Source organism: Styela clava, chromosome 1 (assembly GCF_964204865.1).
Source record: "Styela clava chromosome 1, kaStyClav1.hap1.2, whole genome shotgun sequence".
NCBI classification, from domain to species: domain Eukaryota; kingdom Metazoa; phylum Chordata; class Ascidiacea; order Stolidobranchia; family Styelidae; genus Styela; species Styela clava.
This window is the reverse complement of record NC_135250.1, coordinates 30,622,276-30,644,139: the sequence shown is the minus strand read 5'-3', so window position 1 is coordinate 30,644,139 and position 21,864 is coordinate 30,622,276. Positions and strand designations below refer to the sequence as shown.

The 21,864-nt window shown below is 38.1% G+C and overlaps 1 protein-coding gene across 1 annotated transcript in view; it reads right to left on the bottom strand.

The window, feature by feature from the left end:
- Positions 1-20,666, bottom strand: part of LOC120334724 (GTP-binding protein Di-Ras2-like) — a 47,171-nt gene extending 26,505 nt beyond the window's left edge. Inside the window, exon 1 of the mRNA XM_039402221.2 lies at positions 20,501-20,666. Coding sequence (XP_039258155.1) covers positions 20,501-20,587 — 87 coding nt within the window. The 5' untranslated portion in view covers positions 20,588-20,666. The remainder of the gene's footprint in view (positions 1-20,500) is intronic.
- Positions 20,667-21,864: the final 1,198 nt, after the last annotated feature.

Genomic DNA, 21,864 nt, shown 5'->3' with positions numbered 1-21,864 from the left:
ACGCGGAATTATCCAACACTTCGTGCCAGCTTAATTAAAACTTTCCCATAAATATTGATCGGTGAAATACTTAAAAAAAGTCAGCGCATTCACTTATTTTATTGGTAATCAATATGACAATTCCGGTTTAATACCTGAAAAATTATGGATTATCCCTGAGCGGCCGCAGTATTTTACTGTGGAACATATGCTCAAAACGATGTAACGCACACTCACTCAGAAGTAAAAGAGATTCATCTCCAAGCAAAGTTACAGGCACTCACTTAGAAGTAAAGGCGACTCACTTCTAAGAAAAGTTACGGACTCTAACGCACTAACATAAGTAATGTAGACTTTCTATAGTCTGAGCTAAGTTACGGGCGGTCGCTGTAATAACACAATAAGACAGCACATGTACTTTAATGTATATATTATAATCTTCTGCACAAATCACGCTAAAATATTGTTAAATTTTACTGATCAGTTTAGCAAGTGAGCTGTCAGAATTCACCGTAATACGGCTGACCTTTATGATACACGAAACAATACCACGAACTTAGACTGGAGTATCAGTTTAGGTTGTGGAAATCGTGTCCATAGAATTGCTCTAATTATAACAATTGTTATTTCGCAAAGTCCATTTATGTAAGCGATACGAGCACATTCATCTGGATTAACTATTCATCATCCGCACATGGTAACCGGACTACCGTCGTTTTCATTGCTATCCTATCGCGTGATTGAATTCAAAATTTTCAGAACGGGTTTTTTCTGCAATACAGATATATTTGGTAGGTTTGGGGTAAACACAAAATTCCCGAATAGGAAACAAACCCTTTTCTGTGCCCGCATACGATTTGTGACACGTCGGAACACCGGAAGTGTGTAAATGTTTTCCATCTTTAGTGGCGAGCGTAATATGGAAGTCTTGGCCTCCTTCGTACTCACCAACGATCATTAAAAAGTACTCCTGAAGTATGTTCACCAAGATGTCGCACAACCTGAGTCAGGTTGTGCACCATCTTGGTGCGCATACTCCAGGAGGTCCCATTAAAAACACTGTATTCCCCGCTATCTGATGCAGTCTAACTTGGCAATTATAAATTTCAGAATCCCCACCCTCTCCTTCGAAAACTTCTGGCCAAATAATTTCATCCATATCATCTACTAATACACCGTGTGCATGACAAGCCTATCAATGTAACTCTATACTACTCAAAGTCTATTTTTAGCGCATAAAGTCAAGAACAAACCTCTATTTATAACAGCATAACCGCTCGTTTGATGGCAATGGCTGTTTAAACAAGGCCTCGTTTGGAGCGAACGGCGTGAATATACGTTAAACATAATATAGACACTACACATCATCAGCAGTACAGCATGAATTGCGCAAAAATAGCGCCTAATTTTTTTTTATCCTTACCGCGAAATGCAGTCTATATATATGACAGGCTTTCGGAAAACCGAAATTCCCTATTTCAATCTAACTCTCTAAGATACGAGATCTATCTTTAGCACACAAAGTCAACCACAAACCCTTATTTATACGTGCATAAGAGAGACTTGCTCGTTTAACCCTGACATAGACTTCCTGCCTAACATGTAATTAAGCGCTCGAGAAACGCAAAGATCGCGATTGTAACGTGCGATCGAAAAAACAGAATAAAATAATGCGTTGAAAGTAATAACAAATACATGCACATGTGCCTGCTGCTAAAATGTCAGTATTCATCAAAAAGCAACAAATTTCGAAGCCACAAATACTGGAATCTCTTTTGTTTTGGTTATCTTTTTATGACATCTATGTGGAGTATAGAAACCTCTATTCAATAGACTCTAGGTCGACTTTTCGCTGCCACCTGTGTATATGCTCTATCGCATACCAATGTGGCAATTGTGGTGTTTGGTCTGCCTCTAATCTCATGATAACATCCTCATTCAGTTCCTAACCTTGTCATCGATGGGTTCAGGTTAAATACTAAAAACACTATTATCACACAACCGCTTAGATGGCATAGCGAAATACCACCGACTTCGCTAACAAATCTGCAATTTCCATATTATTCTTTATAAGTCATGCGTATAACTCTAAACATAAGAAAACTAATCCTAAGAATATATATGTCTGAACTATTTTACCAAATGTTTAATGAAGTTCTATTCCAGCACAAAATTATCCAATTAGGCCAATTTGTTAACCCATCTATAATTTTCATATAAACCCAACTTTATCAAGCATGCGTGTAACTTTATGCAAAAGAACACTAATGCTTAGAATATAAAAGTCTAAACGATTTTACAAAATGTCCAAGAAAATATCTATTCCAGCACACAATTTTTCGCCGATCCGTGTTTCCTAACAAATCTACAATATCCATATAAACCCTTTATAAGTCGTGCGTACTGCACTGCACATAGAAAAAAGACAGGCCGGCGTCTTCCATCTCTATCGGTAATATTAAAAGCAATAAAACAGTGAACCAATAAATATAAAAATCAATGCCTTTCGTAACGGATAACATATGGCAAACGGGCCGTCTGTCGAGCGACGCCACACTGAATACATGATTACATGGCTATATCACGCTTTTATACAAACGAGAGAATTAAACGATAATATTTATTTTCTCTCGTTTTGTGGTCTGATGTCGATTTAGTCCATTTCATGGTGCCAGATTCGAGGTCGCTTTACGGTACTCCCGTAGTGTGCGTACCAGGTTAGGGTCAGGCCATAATTTTACTCCGATTTTACTTATTTTAGTTCTATTACAAGTTTGGGGACTGTCTGTGTTAGCCAAGTAAATATACTCCCTGCCCATAGGCTTCAGTCCCTTTACACAACTTGATGTAAAGTAGGCGAACAAAATTAGTTACCTCCATATTGATACACACACATTCTGGAGCGCCCTTTATTTCTCCCTAACTATGTATAAATAGAAGAAGTACTTTATCTATTCAATCTTCAATGGATGCTAAGCCACTGTTATGTGCAAGCCGCTCTCTCGCTTCATAGTTTATATTGATAATAAAGTACATAATGGGGGTTTCCGAAAGTTAGAACGAAAAAAGCAAGCGGGTACAGGTTTTTGAGAGTCTTGAGAGAATTAAAAGAAAATATTTATTTTCTCTCGTTTTGTGGTCTGATGTCGATTTAAGCTATTTCATGGTGCCAGATTCGCGGTCACTTTTCGATTAGTGCAGTGGTAGCCAACCATTCATCGACCAAGAGCCACATTTCTTACTTTGTTACCGCGAAGGGTCACATTATGAACGAGAAAACAGATGAACATCAGATATACCTTTATTCAGCTCAAAAATAAATGCGTCATCGACGACGTAATCTGTGACGTTTTACCTGAAGCACAATTACTTCACTCGAATGGTAAACTGCGCATTTGCTGCCGAACGTCGTTTTCTATACGATTACGACAGTCATTGTAATGCAATAGACGATTCTCACATCAAAGAATTCGATTGAAGGCGATCGCGTGTCTTAGGCATGAAAGAAGAACGCACGATGAATCATGTGATGAATCGTAGTTTGAAGGTATTTTATTTGCTTAAAATAACCGGCGAAAAGAGCCACACGAAACCGGTGCAAAAGCCGCATGCGGCTCACGAGCTGCGGGTTGGCCACCCCTGGATTTGTGATTTGTTTTCGCCAAGAACGACAAGCGTTGCAAATAGCAAACGTTTTCAGAGTAAAGTATTGAAAATCAATATATCTATATCATGAACATGTGACTTAATACAACGGATTATTCCGAAGTATTCAAATACGGATCGATGTACACTGAGGGGCGCTCCAGAATGTGTGTACCAATATGTAGGTAACTAATTTTGTTCGCCTACTTTACATCAAGCTGTGTAAAGGGACTGAAACTTATGGGCAGAGGTTGTATTCACTTGGCTAACACAGACAGTCCTCACTTGGCTAACGCAGACAGTCCCGAACTCATAATAGAACTGAAATGAGGGAAATAGGAATCAAATTATGGCCTAATCTTAACCTGGTACACATACTTATTACCTTTTAAATTTGTGACCATTCAAACGTCGTAGATTCGAATCAGGTATTCTCGCAAAGGGTCTTCTCACAGGTGATTTTCGCGCGAATGTGGCGTGGCGTTAAATTCAAAATCGTAAAAAAACTCCGACGGGATGTGAGTATTTACAACGACAAGAAACACGATACTTTGAAAGGTTTGAAATCAGTTATTCGCGCAAAAAGTCTTCGCACAAATGGTTTTGGCGCAAATATAACGTTCAGTTTAAAATCGTAAAAAACTCCGACGGGATGTAGGTATTTAAATCGACAAGAGACATGATACTTTGAAAGGTTTTCGTCGTGTGTGTCCATAAACTATTTTTGACATTAGTGAGTCCTGTACATCATGCCTGTTTATAATAGATCATAAATATGCATAGAGTGTTTTAGAACGACGATATGGTAGCGATACGGGCTGGGCATTTTCGAATACCTTGTGGTTTCAGAATCGAATCGAATAATTTTTTCGAATCGAATTAAATCTCGAATACTTGAAAATATATAATTGTAGGTGACTTTTTTATAGTAATTGGTCTTCTTAACGAATGAATCACTGAAGACATAGAATACATCACTCAGATAGATTACTGAGCGTTCACACAGAATAACAAACACGTTTTATCAATAACTCACTACAGAGAATAGTCATATGTTAGTATTGCGTTAAAAAAATATGACGTCAATGAACAAAAAATGAGCAATTCACCTGGATCATTGGCGGAAAGAAAAAAACAAGATGGCGGCAATTCGAAATTTAGCTTTGAACCGATTCGAATAATTTACTTTTCGATTCGAATATTCGATTTTAATTGCCCAGCCCTAAACTAGCGATAGCTGCCCCCCTTTTGAAATGTAAGAAAGCATTTCTTTGTATCATACCTAGCAATTTTTTGTAGATTGAAACGCGTTTTAGACCCACGTTTTCCGGAACCGCTAGCGATTATGGTCTAATTTGGCAATTAAAATTTGCAGAACAACCCCCCCTCCCCCCCCCCCCCACCCATTAAAAAAAATCGGATGACCGGTGGCAATTTTTGTAACTTGAAACGTGTTTTAGACCTCAAAGCTCTTAACGTGGAGTTAAGCTCCACGTTTTCCAGAACCGCTGGCTATTACAGTCTAACTTGGCAATTAAAAATTTCGGAAGACCACCTCCCCCCCACCCATTAAAAAAATCGGATGACCGTTGGCACGGCTGAATAAGCGATTCGGGGTATATTGACTGCCTAACACCAAGAGTTGAGTGGTGATGACTAAATATGTCAAGTATAATCTTTCGTACTAAAATTTTATAATTCTTGTTTATATTAGTTCATAAAATATGCATGAGGTGTTTTAGGACGATGATATAGTTGCGATAGCAGGTGGGTCGGATTATTTATATTAACTTGACTCAACTGCCAAGTCACTCAGGTCTCTAAATGAAATGAATCGTACTGAGTAGCGTAGGCAGTAATTTCTCAAAGTGCATTGAAGTTTCTAATTGCCTATTCAGATCGTAACACTTAGCGGGTAAGGCCGGGAAACGTGTGTTTTCACGAGTTTTGAGGGTCTAAAATGAGTTTCAAGCTACGAAAATTGCTAATTGCTATGTTTGATACAGAAAAATGTTTTTTTTTTCACATTTCAAAAATAAAAAAAGAAGGGGAGGGAGGGAGTCCGACCCCAAACCCCCCTTTTGAAATGTGACTGTTTCCGATTTGACACGTGAAACTCGGATATTATTTGATACCGGTAGGTACGGTACGAGAAGTACTTTGTTTTGGATTTCGTGTCCATATATTTGAGCATCGATCTCTTGTTCATATTATACATGCAAAACTGGATTTCTTCGAGTCGGAGAGGGAATTGTAGACTTCCAACTGTGATATAAAAAGTCAAAAGTACCGTCTACTACTCAAAAGTTGTAATTTCACCAATTGTTTTTAATAGTCCATTAGAGAAGACTTCTTAATTTTCGGTATTTTGAAGCCTTTTAATTATTCTTTCGATCTTATAAATAAGACATGACTAAACATCAAGACGTGACGTATAAGTTACGCAACAAGGTTCGATTTTTATGTAGCGTTTCCTGTTGTGCGTGGCGACGCATTTTGCGTAACTACGCAAAAGTAAGCTTTATGATTTCATGCAGGAAATTCTTAACGGTTCAGTTTAATTATTAATATATACTCTACTGAAAGGACGAATGAAAAATGGTTATTTTTGTTTCGAATATTGATTATTGAGTAGCAGCGGTGTGTCATTGATTCGACTCCTGCTGGACTGGGCAACAATACACTAACGTTTCGAAGTTTTCCAAGTCATTCATATGAAGTGACGAGACCCAAGGGCGCACCCAGGGAAGGAGTGGGTCGCTCGCCCCGATTCCTTTTTCATATTTTTTTGTACCATATAAAGCAATTTTTCGCAGAATATAACATTTTTAGACACTTGAAAACCAACGTTTCCCGGCGCCGAACCCGCCAGCTGTTTCGGTATAACCTGTCAATCGGAAATTTTGAAGGGAAGGCGAGTTATTGATTTGGCTTGAGTGGAATCCGCGTCACAATTTACTAAAGTCTCGTCTTTCTTTGGGTTGAAGTGTTGAACGTCTAAACCAGTGGTTCTCAACCTTTTTTCTTTCGTGGCCCACTTTCGTTGCATGAAAATTCGGTGGCCCATTAACTTTCTCATGCAGGGGAAAAACTACAAGAAAAACAAGACTATTTTTGTAAAAATAAATACTTTCACTTTAATGATTAGAATGAAAAGCAGCAGCATCATTAATTGCTTCTACAATAAAAATTAGACTATAGAGACACAAATGAAACCAAAGTTTTCAATTACCGTAGTAATTTTTAATAGGCTTGTGGCCCACTTGAAAAGACTCTATGACCCAGCAGTGGGCCATGGCCCACTGGTTGAGAACCAGTGGTCTAAACGAACCCGGAACAGGTTAACAAACTCTCGTGCAGTGCTGAATTGAAAACATTCAAGTCCGGGAAAGGGTTCTCAAACGTTTGGGCGCGAAGCTAATTGAAACAAAAATATTTGTTCGATTTGATCTTGCCCGCCCTATTTGTTTTTAAAACTTTTCATTCATTTCATCATTCACGTTCCATCCACGTATTTTCAACTTGTTTTTTGAACAAAACATACTTTCGCCTTACTATCTGTTATTTGTAGCTTATTGTTAGCTAGTTATTTTTGAGGCGGGGCGCGAGACTAGACAACTTCTGAAAATGAAGGCGTGGCTCGAAAAATTTGACAACCACTGTTCTAGTCTTTCTGAAAACAGCGTATTACGTATCGGTGGATTCTTATCTATGGCCATGCTCGGATTGAATACGTGTAAATGGTTTGAAAAAGTCACGGGAAAGATGTCTTTAGTGCAATATTTTACGTGCATTGAGGCATGCATGTTTCGATGATACACAATCGCATAAATAACGTAATTTAAACAAATAATTTTTTTTTGAAAAAAGTCGGTCGTTTAAGAACAACGTCGCCTTTTACTCTACAGAGCAGCGGATGAGTAAGGTTTTGAATCTCAGGTTACGTGCTGGTAGCGTGCATTTACATTATTTACAATCTGGCTTCGTTTTTGTTCACGTAATTCTATAGGATATGATGTGTTTATTTGCGGATGACGCCATTTCTCATAATCTATTCATGAATTTTTGTCCAAAATGCCAATGATTTTAATTTTTTTCTAAATTTTAATGTTTCGTGACAACTGTACACGCACGGAAAATCACAATTTTCAATATGTGTGTCTGAGTGAAAAGGGCTGCTGCGTCAGAGCCTTCAGAGTGGAGATGTAGAACACCTAGTATATGAAAAAAAACGGTTCCATTACGTTTGAACCCACGTACATTTGAACCCACAACGATTGCACCTCCATACTATTGCACCTATTAAAATTTTTGTTGTTTTACGGATATTTGAACCCATACTAACCCTAACCCATGGGTTTAGCACCCGCATATAGATTGAACCCGCGGATATACACATGGGTTCAAATGTACGTGGGTTCAAATGTACTATCACCGTTTCACCAAAAAATCTTATCTCTGTATCAAATCCAGTGGCGTATACAGGGGGTGGTTTGCGGGTCGACCCCCCCTGTGAAATTAAAAAGAAATAAAATCATTTTTCTGTATCATAGATAGCAATTTTTCGTAGCTTAGAATGCTTTTTAGACACCAAGACTAATAAAAACACGCGTATTCCAGCGTTCGATCGGAGCCGCTAGCTGTTTCGATCTAACTTGGCAAAAAAAAAAAAATTCAGACCCCCCCCCTTTGAAAATTTCTGGCTACGCCTGTGATCAAATTGCTCACAAACAGCGCAGTCCAATATACTACACTACTACAGCATAGGTATGTGTAACAGGCGGGCCACAACCCGGCCCGTCGAGACATTTACTGTGGCCCTTGTAAACACCCAGATTTTTCTCTACCGAGCATCATATCCTAATCTGCAGTTTATACTACAACTTCTCTCTAAGTTACATAAAAAAATTCGGTACTCCTGAAGTATGCGCACCCAGATGTCGCACAACTTGAACCCTAACCTGGTACACAACATGAGTTCAGGTTGTGCGTCATCTTGGTGCGCATACTTCAGGAGGTCCAATAATTGTGCATTGTGAGAATTTTTTAATTTGTTATGTACATGAAGAAACTAATTTTTTGCGTAGCCCAGCTAAATGTCTGAAATTGGTTATATGGTCCACCGACAAAAAAAGTTGCACTTCCCTGTTTTATAAAACTGTCGTATTTATTCCTGGAGAGCAAAACAATAAGACATTCATATTGCGAACTACGGCGTCTCGTCCAGTTACCAGTCCATGTCGGGTATGAGATAAGTTAGCCAGATAAGTGTTTCAGATGCATGGACTTGATGGCGGAGGAAGCAGTAACCGACCAGCCGTTACGACTCAGAGGTGGGCAAAATATGGCGCTACTACCAGCCCATGCCCAACATGAGACCATTTACCCAGTTATTTGTTTCAGATGCATAACCTTCATGCATGAAACAAGACTGAAGAACAGCAATGCAAATGTTGCACATCCCCGCTCTACAGCTAATTAGCGGAGAATGTCCCAGTCTCAGGTCTCGGTACCGTGCAGTTCAACTACAATTCGAGTTCGCTTTGGATCACGTAATACGATTCGATGTGTTTGTTTTTGCCGATGACGAAATTTGTTATAATTTATTCATGGATTTTTGCCCAAAATAAATCGAGAATATCCCTCGCACTATGTGCTGGTAGTGTGCATATCTCAATGAAATACAATCCGAGTTCATTTTTGATCACGTGATTCTATAGGATATGACGTGTTCACTTTTGGATGACGTCATATGTCATGGTTTCAAATTTTATTTAATAATTTATCAAGAAAATATTATTCGACAAATATTAAAATTTTTTTTTACAAAAGTGCACGCTCATGTGACGCGGACGTTTCGGATGTCGACACGGATAAATTTCATTTTTGATTACGTAATTTGATTCAATGTGACGTTTTATTTGTTAGTGACATCACTTGTCAGGTTTATTAAGAGAGCGATGCTCAAATATATGGACACGAAGTAGTCCGAGTATGCAATCTGTCGCAATAGCCTACCGGTAAGGGTGTCACATAATCTCCGAGTCTCGCGTAGTATCGGGTCAAATCGAAGGCGTTCCAGAAGTATGTGCACCAATATCGAGGTAACTAATTTTGTTCGCCTACTTTACATCAAGTTGTGTAAAGGGACTGAAACCTATGGGCAGGTGGTATATTCACTTGTCTAACACAGACAGTCCCCGAACTCGTAATAGAACTAAAATAAGGAAAATCGAAATAAAATTATGGCCTATCCCTGCCTGGCGGAAACATCCGTTACGCTGAGCGAATCAAAACCCGTGTTTCCATGAATAAAAAATATTTTAGCGGAATTAGAAAAAATAATTTTGCACATTGCTAATAAGAAGCAAACTATATAATTAAATCAATCCTCTGAACGTCTATATATTACCTCGTGTGCAAAGGGTTAATTTTCCACGACGTCACATGTCATATGGTCATCATGGTTTATTCATGCGTTTCCTGTTTACTTTTTAAAAATTCTTTAAATGTATTCCAACTGGTTTTCCCAGAATTTTTCTCCTAATCATGCGTAAAACATGTTCGTAATTCCTCAATTAAGAGAAATTTTATTACTGGGGGTACGTGCAGCCATTGCAATGAGTTGCATGCGGGTCTCCTACGCAGATAAATGTGGTTTCAGATAACTAAGCTTTTTCTCTAAAATTACCGAACCTCAAATATATACTGTATGGGTTATTGCGAGCGTTCAGCAAGACATGCCCGTTTACACGTTCCAATTAGAACATTAGAATCACTGTATACTTGAATCAAACAGTACATAACAGTAAAACAAATTCAAATAAATACGGAAAATCTTATGAGTCGGGATGGGCATTTCGAATCAAATATTCAAAGTCGCTCCAGAAGTATGTGTATCAAGATGACGCACAACCTGTACCCTAACCTGGTACACATGGTATGTTCAGGTTGTGCGTCATCTTGGTGCACACATTTCTGGAGCTCCGTCTTACGTGGGCAAAAGTTTTTGTTATCAGGATTTGAGTTTCTCGGAGTTTGGAGCTGTAGTCCAAGTTCATAACTCTGCTTATCACTCTGAAATTCCTGATATTCCGAATCGATGCACAGGGTGTCCACAAAGTCATAAAAAAATTTAAAATTGTAAAGGTATTTATTGATACCATATATTGTTTTGGCCCTCACAGATGTATTAAATGAAGAAAAAATACTTAAACAATTACTGATTAAAAAACAACAAACTTAGTTATGATATATTGAGAACTGAATTCATAACAAAATTGAAATTGTAAAGGGACTTCATAAACAACCTGTATTAATAAACCCGGCCAATAGGCGATCACCCTTTTTAATGCTAACGAACCCGGATGACCTAAAAAAATTCGAAATATTATCGATTTTTACGTCGCGGTATCGGCGTTCTTACGTAACGATCCTGACGTTTCTACGTCCGCAAAATCAATATAATCGTTGTCACGCATTATACGTCTTAATGAGTCGTTTACGTTCTATTTGTATCTCTCCAAATTGCTCCAGACTATCAAGGTCTATATCGAGGACACAAATAAACGAATAAATACGAAAGTAAATACAAATAAATACTCGAAACCACGCTGTTATTTAAGAGTGTTTTCAATTCCCCTATTGAGGCCATTTAAAATTAATCAATATATATTGGTACCCCCCCTCCCCCCAAAAAAAAAGAAAAAAAACCAACATTTTTTTAAAACTTGAATGCAATTCTATGACACGCACCTGCAACGGTGATTTCCTTCAAACTAAACTTCGCGGACAAAAAATACGAAAGAGGTCAAAGTTCAGGGAAATAAACCGGAATACGGAAATTGAAGCAATGAAGTTATATTGAAAAAAGTCTAGACAGTTTTATAGATATCACTCAAGTTCGGTCAACTAGTAATTTCCAAGTCTAATAGTTTATTGAACAATTACGTCAATGCGTGAATACGTACGTAGCTGTGCGTAAAAAAACCCTTAAAATCGGCGACATTGAGACGTTACATTGGGGTGTACAATAGTCTATCTCAGCGGTTCCCAAATTTTTTTCGTCCGGCAATACTATTAAAAAAATTAAATCATGAAACAAAATGCTACTTTAAAAGAAAACTCAATTTTGTGATCGTTAATGTGTACTTTATGCCTTTTAAAGTTTGTAAACATGTGGGCCTAAGGAATAAAGGCAAAAGGTCACTCTTCTTCCTCATCTGTGCCTGATTGCCCTTTGTGCGGCGCGGCGCATATTTGGGAACCGCTGGTATATATCTACCATATTTGTAGTTGATGCCCCTTGACAAAATAATATCATACTAAATAATATCATACTACTCCCGAAGCATGTGGAACAAGATGGCGGACACCGGAACATGGTATCTGTACCAGGTTAGGGTTAGGCCATAATTTCAGGTACAAATACTAAGGAAGTCACTTGGCTAGTCCCCGAACTCGTAATAGAACTAAAATAAGGAAAATTGGAATGAAATTATGGCCTAACTCTAACCTGGTACACATACTATGTTCAGGTGTCCGCCATCTTGCTGCACATACTACGGAAGCGCCCTAAATCCAAAAAGCTTTTAATCGAAAATTTGAGACACGGGGTTATTTTGCAATGTTAGGGCCAGGCCCGAGAATTATTGACCTAAATTGTAATAAAGGTCAAAGTTGAGTGAAATAAACGGAAGACGAAATTTAAGGAAGTGAATTATGTTGAAACTAGTCTAGACAGTTTTAGAGATACCACGTACACTAGGGCAACTTGCAATTATCAAATTTTATGTTTATTGAGCTGATGGCTATACGCAATGCGTGAAATACGTAACTATGCGTAAGACAAAAACGTCAAACTTTCATCTTCGGACGTTACGGAATCGCGAGAATTTTGTGTGTTAAAGTGCGCCGAATATCTTTCCATATTATGTTAAGTTGTGGACAATCATATTTAAACGACTGGTCCTGCGCCAGTGCGTGAATACGTGACCTTGAAACGTTACGCAATAACGTGACGTCGAAAAAACGTGGCGGGTGCTATACCACATCCTTAGGATTCGATCGTGCACTGGGAAATTGCTATAATCAGTAACAATTTCGTTTCTATGTTATTCTGAGACTGAGTAATTTAATCTTCCAGTGAAACAGACAATATACGATACTAAAACCCTCATCAATTAAGTCATTCCAGCTTTCAAGCCTATTTCATAGGTTAAAAGACATAATTTATCGTTTCCGGGTTTGCATTTCCGGGTTCAATCTATCAAATATGACTCTGCTTGACATGGTTGATCAATTAAGGCTTCGACGACCGAATGTATTGTCGCAAACTGGAAATACGTCATAAGCAACCAAAACTTGTGCAATGACCGGAAATGACATATCATAAGTCAAAAAAATCTCTATATGACTCTCGATGTTCGTGTCGAAGAAAATTACGCCATTTCCGATTTGAAGTCATTACTTATCGGATTGGGTTAATTATCTCGTATAATTAGCGAGTTATTAACTAATTACCGATCTAAGATCGATAAGTCTTCGGTCTCCGACCGATATTCACGTTAATTATTTATTATTAAATATTTAACACAAAAGATTCCCACTCCATACGCCACATCTGCATTTGCTCGGTCTCGAGAATTTTTACTTATCGATCTTGATTGGTAAGTATGTCTGTTGGTTTGTCTGTTTGTTAGATACTTTCGTATGTTACAGAATATCTCACGAAAGCAAGGTTGAATCTGCTCCAAATTTTGCATGTGCATTCATCATATCTCCGACCAGAAGCCTATTGATTATGTCGTATAATTAGCGAGGTTTTGATTAATTAGTGATGGGACACGTGGTGTCGCTATTGAGTCGGAGCGAAGAAATCGAAACCGCAGATCGATAAGTCGGCGGTCCCCGATCGCTATCTAGTTTTTTTTACGTGCCATAGATGGACTATTGTACATATCATCGTGGTGTCGTACCTCTTTGTCCTGTGTATTGTACTTGTACAAGAGTTTTATTTGTATATTCCATGTCTGTTGTCCTACTATAACACAGCAGTCCTAAACTGCAGTTATACTTGGTGGGGTGCATGTCGCACATCTATGACGTAGGCCAGTAAGTTCATAAACATGTATCCCTTCTCTGTTATACCGTTTAATTATTATGCAGATACTGTTACAATTTAGAGGCAAATAAACATATATACATACAGGAAGTCTCACAGTTCGTCTGCATTGCCAACCCCAATTTATTACGCACTGTGTGTCGTGGGGGGCATGGAATTAAAACTGAGATATCTACTCTGAGATGCTAACAAATAGTTAAAGTGAAACGCTTCGATCAATAGTACAACAACTTAAAGGGCCGGCGCTCCCGAAGTATGTGCACCAAGATGGCGCACAGCCTGAACCCTAACCTGGTACACATACTATGTTGAAGTTGTGCGCTATCTTGGTGCACATACTTCTGGAGGTCCAAAGGGCCATATGTATCGTGGTCAATTAGAATAGCGCACTGTTTCTCAAACTATTTTTGTATCGGAAGACCTACGCTTTTTATCTTACCAAGAAATTGAGGAGAAAGGTGGTTTCAAAAAAATTTAGTCTACGGCAGAATTAAAAGGTTTTTTATGAACTTGACAATTGAAAATTCAGACAGATTATTAACGATATTGAACGATTAATTGAACAATTAACAAAAACGATTTGCTTTTCAGACTGGCATGATGTCTGCCCGCCTGTTCATCGTCAGTTGGGAGACATATTTATAACCTAGGTCCCAAAGTATCGCCATGACAATCAACTTAGTCGCAATTATCGATTCCCGTTCCGCGGAACACTTGAAGAAGCTCGCGGAACAGCAGTATTCCGCGTAACACAGCTTGAGAAACGCTGGAATACCGCGTTCCTAAAAAATAAAGACGTAATTCGACGCTCATACGTGCATTTTGATATATCTTGGTTGGTTTCATTGGTGAAAGGATTATTGAAAGCAAGCCAGGAAAAGTAAGTTCTCAGTAAATCGTTCAGGAATAGAATGAACTGGTTGGCCTATAAACTGGTAAGAACCAAAACGAATATGCTGTTTCGAATGTTGAGATGTTGAATTTTGTAACATTTTGCCTTACCAGTTTTCAATGTTATTGCAAGATCTTTGAGCAACTCATTTTATATCGACCCATTAATTTTTGACGTAGCGACCTTGACGCATTATTGCGTCGTGCGTCACAATCCTGTTGCTGTCACGTCTACGCAAAAAGTTACGCCATACCACATCCGTTTCGCGATTCACATTTGTTTAATTCGAAATAAACTATTCACGACAAAAATTGAGTGAAAAGGCACGAATGCTGTCGAAAACAACGAAATAAATAAAGCAGTATGGCGTTTTGGGTACTCCCGTAGTATGTGAACCAAGATGGCGTACCAGGTTAAGGTTAGGCCCTAATTTCAAATACAAATACTACAGGAGTCACTTGTCTAGATCCCGAACTTGTAAAAGAATTAAAATAAGAAAAATTTGAATAAAATTGTGACCTAACCCTAACCAGGTACACATACTATGTTTAGGTGTCCGCCATCTTGGTTCACATACTTCGGGAATACCTTCCATTGTGTAATATTTTGTTTCACCTCTGAACAACTCATTATATATCGACCCATTAATTTTCGACGTAGCGACCTTGACGCATCATTGCGTCTTGCGTCACAATTCTGTTGTCCTGGTTACGTCTACGGTCACCAATGGATTTAAGTTACGCCATTCCACATCCGTTTCGCGATTCATATTTGTTTAATTCGATACAAACTAGTTACGACGAAATTTGAGCGAGAAGGTACGGATGTCATCGAAAACATCGAAATAAATAAAGCAGCATGGCGTTTTTCTGTTATACAAGCCATAACAGTCATAACGCTCACTTTCATTTATCTCGGTTGGCACATCTCTCATATGGTGAAAGTATTATTGATAGTAAGACGCCAGTAGACGTCCGGTTTTTAGTAAATAGCTTAAAAGAGAGCAAAATGATGATTGAAATGCGTAGGGATTTATGTTTCACTGCAAACGCCGCAAAATTGTATTTAAAAAAAAAAAATTTTGAATGACGGCCCTGTTTTGAATAACAGGCTCACCAATAAATATCTCAGGTAACCCAATTCCCTAATTTCACTAATACGCTTCACCTATTTTTTTTTTGTAAAGACAGTTCACTTATGTTTTATTGAAAAAGTATTGATATTCTCGGCCAGTGCCCTCGATATCCACATGAACCCTAGATTCGAAGAGAGAATCCACATAAAATGTCATGGTAACCGAATTTCTTACATTTTACGTTCACCACCTTCCGCTTCAACCTCCAAAGAATGTACTTAAAATAGGCTTAAATAAATGTAAACATTGCCACAAGCGTACGTGTCGTAATCGATTTCCGATTTCCAAATGTCGTGGGTAACGACGTAATTCTCTCATGTGCACGTTCACGCATGGATTTGAGTTTACGTCACTTGCGTGAACCACAATCTTGGAATTACATGGGTTTACGCATCTTACCGTCTACAATCTCTTGTAATCCATGTACATTTGGGATTTGTTTTGTTTATTCGACTTAAGAAAGCGGTAGATGGCTCCCAAGAGACACGAGAGAGAGAGTGAGAAAAACGAACTTGTTGTCAAAGTAGAGAGCGATTCTTAACTACAGGGTTTCCATAAAGTTCATTTGTAACAATGTAAACCTTGTAATGGAGTCAGTTCTCAATATATCTTAACCAGGTTTGGGTACTCATTTAGTATGTGAACCAAGATGGCGGACACCGAAACGTAGTATGTGTACCAGGTTAGGCCATAATTTCAGGTACAAATACTATGGGAGTCACTTGGCTAGTACCCGAACTTGTAATATAACTAAAATAAGGGAAATTGGAATATAATTATGGCCTAACCCTAATCTGGTACACATATCACGTTCCGGTGTCCGCCATCTTGGTACGCTTACTTCGAGAAAACCAAAATCATTGATATTCACAAAACAAGATACTCTTATTAGTAAGGCCGTAATCTTGTCGGTTTTGTATTTCCATTCTGATTTATTTCACTCTGGTGAGGTGGGGCAGGGGCGTGTCAATCTTTTCAGTTGCCCAGGGCGAGTTTGTGAAAATGATGGCCCTTATGCCTAACTTCAAAAATAATTTCGGGGATAAACAATTTATAGATGTTGTTATACATGAGAATGAATAAATCAAAGGTCAAGTGAAATGTTTGTATTATTAATTAAATGATCCAACTACATAACTGAGCAACAAACTCACATGTGCATACGGATAAGATCAAACTCATTTCTTTACACAAAGTGAGTTACTTGTTTGTAATATTGCGCTAAATCACGCAATGAACAGTCGAGCATATTGGCGGGAAAGGACCTTAAGCCATTGCTAACTCACCATAACAGCAATCAGTCACATAAGACTACCACGTAAAGTCAGCTTTTACCGAAATAAAAACAAATTGCGAAAAACACGTGTAATAACGCGAACAATACAGCTTGGATCTGTGGGCATCGTACTGCCCGAGCCGGCTGCCTCTATGACTATCCTCTAAGCCAGGGGTGTGCAACCTTTAATACACGAGGGCCAGATACAAAGGAGTGAAAGAAACCGCGGGCCACAACTTTATTTAACATAGGCTTTCTTTTAGTTGTAAGCACAAAAAAGCATTGTAATGTCATAGACATAGATAATAAATTGGACGCAGGTATATGGTTTGTAACGCAAAGGGATTAGAATTACTCGCAAGTGCCAGGTTAATTAAACTGTAATCATTTCGCGGGACGCACATCATTTATAACTGTCACTTTTCTGAGGGCTGCAAATTTTTTTCTTGTGGGTCGAATTTGGGCAGCAGGTTGCACACTCCCGCTCTAGGTTCTCCCTTGCTACGATGACAACCTAATTACGTAAGAGCGATCGCGTCTAAATCGATATCAAATACTCAAAATTCAGTTTAAATTTTTTGATGAAAAATCAATATCCATCCCGAATGCAAGCTGGCGAACAAAATCTTTTAATTTCATTTATTGAAACGCATGTCAAATGTCATTTTTTAATAAATGTTATTGAATTTGTCCGATGCCAGATCTAGAAATGAAAAGGTCAGAATTTTTTAATGAGTTGAAGTATTTAATATAAAAAATAGTAAAATATTGTGCAATGTTAAGGTTATAAACATACACAAAAGGTAAGATAGATTTTTCTTACCGGAATTAGGATTCATACCGGGGAGAGAAAAGCCGATAAGTCCGATTCATCATATAAATAATTACATTTCCTATTCCAGTTATTATTTTAAGGTTAATTTTAATTTTTTTTATATTTGTTTTTATATAAAATAATTATTTTGAGGGTCTGACAAATGTAAATTCTTCTCTGCTTGGGAAATGTTGGCATAGACTCAATATTATAACCATCATCTTGCGTGTTGTACTCAGTATCGCAAGTGCAGTTTTAAGTATTCTGTGGCGTCTGAAGCTGCCGCAAAACCATGGCGGTATTTCCATACCAAGGCTGCTACGGCCAAACCTATGACGACTGACTTTTTAGCTGCCACAAACCAATGACGAGCTGCTGTTATCTCGGCAGCAAATTGAAAATCAATGGCAGGTAAAATTTTGCTGCCGTAACCACAGCAGGTGGGCCGTAAAGACAGGGATGTCTTTTATGGTGACAAATATTGGGTAAGTTGGAACGTTTTTCTTATGGATACAGTTTCGATGAATTTGGGATTAGGGTTAGGGTTTAAGTAGATATAATTATGCATGAATCTGGTACATTAATTTGTGAATATACCGTTAATACTGATTAATGAATACTGAAAAGCGCTATAAAACCATGGCAAGAGCTGCCGAGGTTCGTTCGTGGCAGGAGCTGCCATGAAGTGATAAGAACTGCGCCTCCAGTATGGGACGCGGATCGCTAGACAAGTCGTGTCACAGGTCAACCTAGTCACGAGTTAAATCCAATTCTGGGAAAATTCTGAGTCGGGTCACTGCACTTCCAGGTCATTGCACCTACCAGTCACAAATCGAGTTCGAGTCAAAGTGAAGTGTATGAATATAAATCATATCTCGCCATGACTCGCCGAATACGGGTACTCCCGTATTATCTGTACCACGTTGGAGTTAGGCCATAATTTTATTCCGGTTTTCCTTATTTTAGTTCTATTACGAGTTCGGCGACTGTCAGCGTCATCCAAGTAAATATACTCCATGTCAATAGGTTTCAGTCCCTCACACAACTTGATGTAAAGTAGGCGAACAAAATTAGTTACCTCCATATTGGTGCACACACTTGTGGAGCGCCCGACCGAATACGTATTATGGTTTTAATCTATATTATTAGACACTGAGCGTTCCGCTAAATTGTTGTTAATGTAGAAGTGATTGTTGGTGTTGTGTTGAAAAATATCTCCGAAACTAACGGGGAAATATTTAATTTAATTTATGGGAACACTGTAATATGAAATATCCGAACACCGCCACACTTGCTCGTCGATCTTTCCATCAAAGCTGAGGTGCGTACCATCGTTTTCGTATATTTGAGCATTGCTCTCTAAATATTAGTTGCTTTTACCTATTCTTTTTCGCAACGACGTTTTCTGCGATTAAATTATGTTTCTTCTTGGCTTCCAAATGTCAATTCAATTAGGACCTTGTGCCTCGCGACAGAATCTATTAGATTTGTCTGCAATTTCGTTCAAGATGGAATTTAAATATTGAGATGTAATGTCGGAACGGGGTCCGATCGCGGTTGGCATTTTCGAATATTCGATGATTTTAGAATCGAATCGAATATCGAAATTTTGAAGATATTAGTCTTAATACAACGACAAAATTGTATCAGACATGTTTTTATTCTAATGAATCCTCCATAGACATAAATAGAAACAATCACTTTGTCAGTTTTGGGAAGCTTTGGAACAAGTACCGAACTCACCTATGAGACATTTTTTGTATTGTACTGGGTTTTCCACACACATAAATTAACGAAAACATAGAATCCATCACTCAGTCAGTTGGCGAAAAGCCTTGTAATCAGCACCGAAACTCATCATTACCGAAATGGTGCCAAGATTTGATTTTTTTTGTGAGAATAAGCACTTCGGTCCCATAAAGGGTATTAATAATTACTTATCGGTTTTAATCGGTAAGTATGTTGATAAGTATTTGTTTGTCTGTTAGACACTTTCGTATGCTACGCGATATCTCACGTGAGCCAAATTGAATCTGCTCCAGATTTTGCATGTGCATTCATCATATCTCATACCAGTAGCCTATTGATTTTGGACAAATTATGTCATATAATTAGCGAGGTATTAATTAATTAGTGATGGGACACAAGGTGTCACTATGGAGTAAGAGCGCTGTTTTTTGGGGGATACCCTAACTTTCGATCGATAAGTCTTCGATCTCTGACCGATATTCTCGTTTTATTTCTTTCGATCCTGATCAGTAAGTTTGTTGATAAGTATTTGTCTGTTTGTTTGTTTGACTGTTAGATACACGCGATCTCCAAATTTTGCATGTGCATTCATCACATCTCGGACCAGGAGCCTACTAATTTTGAATGAATTATGTCGTATAATTAGCGAGTTATTAATTAATTAGTGATGGGACACGCCGCGTCGCTATTGAGTCAAAGCGAAGATTACAAGCCGCTAGGTCAATACCTCGGCGGTCTCCGATGGCTATCTCGTTTTTATATTTCTCTGTATTACTCATTTTTATTTTAGTTCCTTCTTCTAAGGGGGTCGCGAAAAAATGTAATGAGTAGTGATGAGAAAAGTTTGAAAAATACTGCGTTAGTATATAAAAGTATTTCCTACTCACGATTTCAAACTCTGAAGCTCTTTTCCTCTTCGGCTTGATATGAAGTGGTTGCAGCGTTGGGAGAGATAGGCTTCTTCCGTGCGCCATAGCGACGTCTCGCGGATGTAATATTTTATGGAATATGAAAATATAACCTTGATGTTAAATATGATTTACGTTCTAAGATCTGTAGAATAAAATGAAACTGAGCTAATGCCTGGTGACAACATTGAAAACTTACTGGAATCGGGGGTCAGAATAAGGAAATGAGGACAGAGTATCCAAATTGAAGGGTTTCAATATAAAAGCGCGAATATTGAAATTGAAAAAAATGCAATTTAAAATGCAGCTTGAAAATACATCAAAAAGCTGTTGTCTAATCCGAGTCGAAAAGACAGTCAACAAAGGTAACAATCTATATAGAGCGGCTACTCAAGGCCAGCTTTCAAAGCGCTACTCAGGATATTCTCTGGTTTTCTTTAATGTTCGCAAGTAATTTACCCATAAAAAAGTACACGGACTAGCAACGAATTGAAGGGATCGATGCTTGGTATAGCCCGATAACGCAGTACGAATTCAAGCAACTTGCACCAGAGAACCGCTGTCAATAAAACAATTTTTCCGATCTCCCTTTCAATACCAGCTTTAAATTAGCATCAATTTCAAAAATGTACTACATCTTATTCCGACGGTCGTTTTATGTCATTTTGCTATCTCAAACAATCATTTGCGCAAATGCTTAGAGGTAACGCTTTTACACAAGCTCCTCATGCTCTTTGATGTGCTTTTACTCTTCTAGCACTATCAATGGACAGATTAATAAAATAACACACCATCACTACTTATTTGTAAACATTAACAATCATTTTCTTGATCTCTCATTTATCTCTCTCGGGCTTCTGCTATAAACATTAATCTAGTTTCTAGACACAAGTTCAGAGACAACGATATATATAGAATGGAAAGTCAGGTCCATATACCGAATCACTTACTCGCGAAGTATCAATCATCCTCCGACTGTCTTGTCATTGAGTACTTGAATATTTTTATTAGAACTTTATATTTAAACTTTTCGCTCCGAAAAAATCTTGTTTATGCATCCACTTATATCTATCGATTTGTAAAGAAATACAGTTCTATTACATTTGAACCAACGTACATTTGAACCCGTAATTTGAACTCATGACAATTGCACCTATGGAAATTTTTTTTACGGATATTTGAACCCATACTAACCCTAACCCATGGATTTTAGCACCCACATATAGATTGAACCCGCGGATATAACGGTGCAAATGTATGGGTTCAAATGTGCTGTCAACGGAAATACAATTAATTGTAAGGATCTCAATCTTTTCGGGTCGGCATTGCTTACGCAATTTATT